The sequence below is a fragment of the Gymnoscopelus braueri genome, assembly GCF_963280865.1.
Source record: "Gymnoscopelus braueri genome assembly, chromosome: 4".
Classification (NCBI taxonomy): domain Eukaryota; kingdom Metazoa; phylum Chordata; class Actinopteri; order Myctophiformes; family Myctophidae; genus Gymnoscopelus; species Gymnoscopelus braueri.
The window spans coordinates 15,268,213-15,275,489 of record NC_137605.1 but is presented as its reverse complement, the minus strand read 5'-3'; the positions used below and the strand labels follow the sequence as shown (position 1 = coordinate 15,275,489).

The following is a 7,277-nucleotide window of genomic DNA, read 5'->3' as shown; positions in this document are numbered from 1 at the left end:
CTAAAGTTTTCAAATAATTGTAGTGGAGTAAAAGTACAATATTTGCCTAGTGGAGTAGAAGTAAAAGTATTGGAAATAGGAAATACTCAAGTAAAGTACAAATACCTCAAAACATTACTTAAGTACAGTACTTAACTAAATGTACTTAGTTACTTTACACCCACTGGCTAATCTTGATCTTGACAATCCTAGACAGATTTTAATCCTGGTTCTCTGGTTGCATGCAGATGAGATCGAGATGTTGGAGCGTCTCTGGCTGTCGGGCATCTGTCACAACGACAAGATCGAGGTGATGAGTAGCAAGCTGGACATCGACAACATGGCGGGGGTCTTCTACATGCTGCTGGTGGCCATGGGCCTCAGCCTGCTGGTGTTCGCCTGGGAACACCTGGTCTACTGGAAGGCTGCGCCATTGCATGGCCACCAGCTCCGGGAAGCTGGACTTCCTCCTCGCCATCAGTAGGGTGAGAGAGAGATTGAATACTTTTTTTTTTTATATATATTTTTTCCTTAAATTTTTTATCCACGATTTTGTAACCATGAGCTCGGCCCAGGGGCCGAGCTCATGCCTCCTTCATTGCATGAGAGCCAACTGACCTTCTTGTCACCTGACAGGGGGGAGTTTCCCCGGTAGGAGGGTAGCGCGTGAAGGAAAAGAGAGAGAGAGAATTGTTGAAGGGAAAGGATAAATTGAGTTGTGGGTTTCACATTTGAATGTGAATTGAACCTGTGTGTGTGTGTGTGTGTGTGTGTGTGTGTGTGTGTGTGTGTGTGTGTGTGTGTGTGTGTGTGTGTGTGTGTGTGTGTGTGTGTGTGTGTGTGTGTGTGTGTGTGTGTGTGTGTGTGTGACTTTAATGGTAGTCTTGATTTATATGTTAAAATAAATTCCTACAGGCGATCAGTGAGCTGAATATATGAGAGAGAGAGGGGAAAGAGAGAGACAGAGAGTGAGAGAGAGGGGGGGGGGGGGGGGAGATGGGGATAGCAAGAGAGAGAGATAGCGGGAGGGAGAGAGAGAGGTAGACTAGTGTTGAGATGTGTGTGTGTGTGCACATACATTGACATTGCCAAAGCCATGAAGTGTCAAATGAAACGCGACCAAAACAAGTCTCCCCCTGATTCTCAATCAAAACAGCAGTGTGCTCCCAGAGGTTTTACCACCACGCACACATCCTTCAAACGCTTTTTCAAACCACACAACCAAAACACAGACACGCTCTTATCTTGTGGGTGGTGGTGGGGGGTGTAGGCGCGACACTGCGACAGTTCAAACCAGCGGTACTGTACCCTAACATTCACCATGCGCCGCAACACTGCACCTCTGATGGGGGATTTGTGCGTGTTTTATAACTCTGTGATACTCTGTGGTGCCACTTGCCAAAGATATCTGATCTACCAACAAACAACGCGTCGCAGTGCGACGCGTAGATCAGTTATTCTTTTTTGTTAAAGGACACCCTCACGAGATGGAGTATAAATTAAGCGTGAAACAGAGAGGGATTCGTGGAAGAGAGAGAGGGAGACAGACAGACAAAGGGAGAGAGGGAAAGATTGACAGACAAAGAAGTAGAGGAGGGGAAAGAGTGACAGAGAAAGAAGTAGTGGAGGGGAAAGAGTGACAGAGAAAGAAGTAGAGGAGGGGAAAGAGTGACAGAGAAGAAGAAGAGGAGTGAGAAAAGACAAGCGATACAAAGAATGACATGCAGTCAAGGTAATGAGAGAGATTTCTTGCTGACTAGACAAGAAAGATTAGGTTAATGTGTGTGCAGGGGCCATGTTTCTGCCTGTGTGAGGCTTTAATTGCATTCCTGCGTAGTGCGCGTGTGTGTGTGTGCGTGTGCGAGTTGCTATGAGAGTGTTGGGTGGGTGTGAGGGTCAATTCAATTCCACTCAGTCAATTAGTCAGATTAATTGAAATTCAATTCTCCCTCACATTCTGGAAATTCTCTGACAGTCACCTTCATGGAACCCCCTCACTCACACTCTCTCTCACACACACACACACACACACACACACACACACACACACACACACACACACACACACACACACACACACACACCACACACACACACACACACACACACACACACACACCACACAGAGAGAGAGAAGAGTTGTCAAGCATGAGATGTACAGCGGACCCCCAGGGGTCCTTGGGGAGTTAAGGGCCTGCAACTCTGTGAGTGAAATGAACACTGAGGACATTCTCAGTGTAGATTGGGGTCCCAGAGATAACAATTGCTTTCAAATGGGGGTCCGTGTCCTTCCTTCCTTTCTCTGTCAATCAAACTGGGGGTCCTTGGAACGAACAAGGTTGAGAAGCACGTATGTACAGTAGGCCTAGTATGCGTATGTACCTATGCGCAGTGGTGGGAAAAGTACTCAAATGTTTTAAGTATTTAAAAGTATTAATTCTGCAATGTAGAAGTACTCTGTTACAAGTAAAAGTCCGGAATTCCAAATTTGTTGAGTAAAAGTATTGGTATCAAACTGTACTTAAAGTACCAAAAGTAAAAGCACTAAAATGTTTGAAAATAGCAGATCTACAAGCTCACAACGCGTCGCTGTAGATCGGCTATTTCAAATAGCCTATGTATAAAATAGGGCTTAAGTGGTTAATGTATGTTTAATAATGTAATCATTTATATCTACAAAGTAACTAGTAACTAAGGTTTTCAAATAATTGTAGTGAAGTAAAAATACAATATTTGCCTCTGAGATGTAGTGGAGTAGAAGTAAAAGTATAGACAATTGGAAATACTCCAGTAAAGTAAAAGTACCTCAAAATTGTACTTAAGTACAGTACTTGAGTAAATGTACTTAGTTACTTTACACCACTGCCTATGCGTACAGTATGTGATGTCCTCACCATTATAAACTGGAAGCAGAAACTGGTTTTCATTGCTTCCCAGAATGCAGAGGACTAGGCATTTTGTTAGAACAATTTAAATGTGTGTTTTCAAACTGTAATGAGATTTTAGTCTGAAACTGCTTCTATTCTTGGGGCTGCCTACTAAAAGGAAATTGCTAAAAAGTGTCAACTGTTGAACTTTGTAGTGGGACAAGCCAAACCTGCCATTTACAAAAGTAGGAAAAATCTTTCACTAAATGTTTTTTTGCGGAGGAGCTTTTGCCAATGTTATATAAGTATTGGTGAAAGCCAGCATTAGAGTAGATTTAGGTTTTCAGTCACTCATGAAAATTGTTGTGTTGTGGAGGGGCTGTTGTTTTTTTGGTACTTTTTTTTTTTTTGTACTCCTGCAGATTTTGAAATACCTTTTACTTATAGCTGCTTGATACGTACTGTGTGTCATGATTAAGAGTGTCACTATTTATTCAAAAATAAAGGTGGTTAAAAAAATCTCTCTCTCTCTCCATCCATTTCTCTCTCATCTCACTTTTTCCTCCACTTATTTCTGTTTCTCCCCACCCTCTTTCTTTTCATTTATTTCTCTCTCTCAATTTCTTCCTTCCCCTTATTTTTCTCTTCTCTCTCTCTCTCTCTCTCTCTCTCTCTCTCTCTCTCTCTCCCTCTCTCCCTCTCTCTCTCTCAGGGGATGTATAGCTGCTGCAGCTTTGAGGATGAGACGGCGCCGGTGGGGGCCAAGTCGTTGCCCCACCACCACAGCGCCATGGTGATGGTCCCCTCGCAGCCGCACATCGTCACGTCGGTGACCACGCCGGCCATGGCCAAGGTGCAGCAGCAGCCCCCGCAGCAACAGCCCCCGGCGGTACAGCCCATCTACAAGACCCCGCTGCCGGGGTCTCCTCCCACCATGGTGCATTCTGGGTCGGCACTGGGTCCCTCCACCACCCCCATCGCGGGGGCGCCGCTTCCCTGCTCCAGCTTCCTGCCCCGGCCGGACCGCCGGCTGGCCGTGGTGGACCGCTGGAGGCTGCCGAAGTCGGCGACCGCCACCAACCCCTTGGCCGGGGTGCGGGCCGGCATGGCGGACATGGGACCCTTTGCCCAGAAGGTAGTGCCCACCAGCTGGGCAGCGACGGCCGGAGGGGCTGGGGGGCTGGATGGCTACAAGCGGTACTACGGTCCCATCGACCCTGAGGGTCTGGGACCCTGCATGGACCCTCAGGCAGGGTCCCAGACCCCCAAGACCATGCCCCGGGGCCACCCCCAGCCCCCCCCAGCCAGCGTGGCTTTCTACTCAGAGAAGGGACTGGACCACGGGGCGGGGAAGCGGGCGGTGGTGGGAAGTGACAGCGGCGGCGGTCAGGGGAAAGGCGGGGTCAAGGCGCTGGGCACGCCCCGCTTGCCCTCCAAGAGCCAGGCCCCGCTGCCTCCTAACCCCCCGCTGCCACACCCCTCTCCCCCTCTCCCCCCCTCGTCCTCCTCCTCCTTCTGGAGGAAGCGACGGCCGAAGAAGGCCAAGGAGCCGGGAGGGCCTCTGTACGAGAACATCCTGCCGCTGGGCCGGAGGGGGGGAGGCGGCGGAGGGAGGCGGGCTCGCCCGCTCTCCCCTCCCCTCTCCCTCCCCATGCCCGTGCCCCTCAGCCCCGCCTACACGCCTCCGTCTCCCTCCGCCTCCCTGCCCTACACCACCACCTCCTCCTCCTCCTCCTCCAGCACCTCCACCACCTCCACCTCCACCTCCGCCTCCTCGTCGCGCTCCACGTCGCCCACCTACTCCTACAGCTCGTCCCGCAGCACGCGGGACCGGCTGGACCCCGAGGACGAGGAGGATGAGGACGAGGAGCTGACCGAGGAGTCCAGCCTGCTGCTGGGCCGGGGCCGGGAGCGCGAGCGCTCCGTCATCCGGCAGCGCTCCTTCAGCCACGGGCGCCTGCCGCCCCCCGTGCCACCACGCAAGCCCCGCACGTCCTGGGGCGGCGACAGGGACCGCGAGAGGGGAGGCAGCCAGCTCTCACAGCTGCAGGAGTGGTGGGCCAGCTGGAGCGAGAGGGAGCGCGACCGGCGGAGCGACGCGGGTGGCGACGCCGACCGCCTGAAGCGGGACAAGAAGCGTCGGAAAGAGAAGGAGAAGGAGAAGGAAAAGGAGAAGAAAAAGAAGAGAAAGAACAAGAAGCGGAAGAAGCGCGAGGAGGAGCGCGATAGGGAGCGCGAGCGCGAGAGGAAGCGCCACAAGGTGAAGAAGAAGAAGAAGAAGGCGGCGATAAAGACGATCAAGCGGAAGAAGTCGACGGGCGGCAGCAAGCGATCCGAGCCCGAGGAGGGAGACGCCGAGGGGGAGAGGGAGGGAGAGGCCGAGGGGGAGAGGGACGGAGCCATTCAGGACTACTCGCCCTTCTCCGCCCAGTACCGGAGCCCCTTCGGGAAAAAGGGGCGGGATTCGGTGTGGGAGGCGGAACGAGAGCGAGGCAGGAGAGAGGCAACAGGAGGAGGAGGAGGAGAGGACGACGGCAACGAGCGGGAGGAGGAGGACAGCAGCAGGAGCAGGGAGCGGCGGTCCAAGTCCTCGCGGCCTCACTCCAGACATCGCGCGCCCAGCAAGCGCTACCCCAACCTCCACAAACTCCCCGCCTCCGTCAAGTTCTGGGTGACCGGCAACGGAGGAGGCGCGGGGGGAGGCGGAGGAGAGGACTCGAACGCTCCGCCCACCTCCCTCCACCCACTCCTCCCTTCGTCCAAGCGACGACGGAGCGGCGGCGGGACGGAGAGGGGAGAGGGCGGGAAGGGAGGCGAACGGCGGCCGCTGCTGATGCACTACGAGCGGGAGAGGGCTCAGACCAGGGAGGGGCTGTCCTTCCACGAGTGGGACTCGGAGGAGGACGAGGAGGACGACGAGGAAGACATGGAGGTGAGGGAGCGGACGCGGGCGAGAGAGCGGGCGGAGGAAAGGGGAGCGAGGAGGGCGGGCCGGAGCGCCGTGTCAGAATCGGAGAGGGACAGGGCGCGGGCGCAGGAGAGCTACTCGGACGAGCAGTCGTCGGGAGAGTTTGGGCGCTTCGAGAGGTACTGGGAGGGAGGACCCGGGGGGAGCGGCACGGGCATAGGGGGCATCGGAGGAGGCGGCTGGTTCTTCGGCACCTACCCCTCCAGGGAGAAAGGGGGCAGCATCAACAGCCGCGACGACTCCGTGTTGGGGACCCGGGGGGAGGGCTGTTTCGGGGTGGACTTGTGGAGCTCGGGGCCCGGCGTCGGGTGGGGGTCGGGAGGCGGGAGCGGGGGGCTGGTTTCCCAGTGGCCCCCGCCTCCCGCCGGCCTGCCTCCGGCCAGGAGGTACTGGTCCATGGACAAGATCCCCATGAAGGGAGACGGGAAGAAGTGGGGGAAGAGCAGCGGAGGGAAGGGCAAGCGGGACAGAGACGAGGGGCCGGAGGAAGAGGAAGGAGCGGCGGGCTCCACCCTGTGTTCCTGTAGCATGTACCCCCACCCCCACCCCTACCCGCACCCCCACGGCCGCCCACATGCCGCCACCTCCTCGCGCTCCAAGAGAGGACCCCCCTCCGCCGCGCTGTCCCACAGCCAGGAGGAGCTGCTCCCCCACTGCCACAGCTTCAGCGGCGGCTCGCGGCCCCTCAAGCCCCCCCTGCCGCCCAAGCCCGACTCGGCCCAGGCCAAGTCGGGCAGCCAGTCAAACCTCAGCCTGGCCTCGCAGACCGCCGACCTCTCGCCGCACCCGCCGCAGCCCTCACCGTCCCCGCCTCAGCAGCCGCCCTCCGGGTCCCCGTCCTCCCTCCCCCTGCCCATTGCCCCGCCCCCTTCCTCGGCCTCGGTGTCGTCGCCGGGCGGGTCCGGCGCCCAGGGCCAGGCCAGCGCCAAGCTCCAGTACCAGCGGCTGCGCTCGGTGCCCCAGCCACGACGCTTCTATTCCCCGCACCTGCCGCTCAAAGCTAAGAGCCTGTGCTCCCGACGGGGCTCCGCACACTTCTCCAGCCTGGAGAGCGAGGTATGACAGGGGGACACGAGAGAGGGAGACGTGCGAGCGGGCACCGCCGTAGCAGCCGGGAACGATGACGACAATGACGACCACGATGTTGATGATGCCGCGGACAGTGCGGCTGCCGCAGCAGACCGCCTGGCGACCATCTCCGCCGTTAGCGGCGGCACCGGTTGCTCCCTGGTGCGCGTCCTGGTGAGGGCGACGGTGCGGCGTCACACCAGGGTGACCTACGTCCGTCTGGACGGTTCCCACGACAACGAGAGCGATGGCGAGGCCGCGTCGTCTTCCCCGGGAAGGGGGGCGACGGAGGCGCCTCCGGAACTCCTCCTGCGCTCGGAGCTGAGCTTTGTGATGTCATCTTCTGTCCTCCTCTCCTCCCCGAGTCACAACTGTGGATAAGCGAGTAGAATCTC

The 7,277-nt window shown here is 56.6% G+C and overlaps 1 protein-coding gene across 1 annotated transcript in view; it reads left to right on the top strand.

Moving 5' to 3' along the window:
* grin2db (glutamate receptor, ionotropic, N-methyl D-aspartate 2D, b) overlaps nt 1–6,876 on the top strand; it is a gene marked incomplete at both ends in the record, with an annotated part of 148,659 nt that extends 141,783 nt beyond the window's left edge. Inside the window, 3 exon segments of the mRNA XM_080426671.1 lie at nt 228–403; nt 405–464; nt 3,559–6,876. Coding sequence (XP_080282797.1) covers nt 228–403; nt 405–464; nt 3,559–6,876 — 3,554 coding nt within the window.
* Nucleotides 6,877–7,277: the final 401 nt, after the last annotated feature.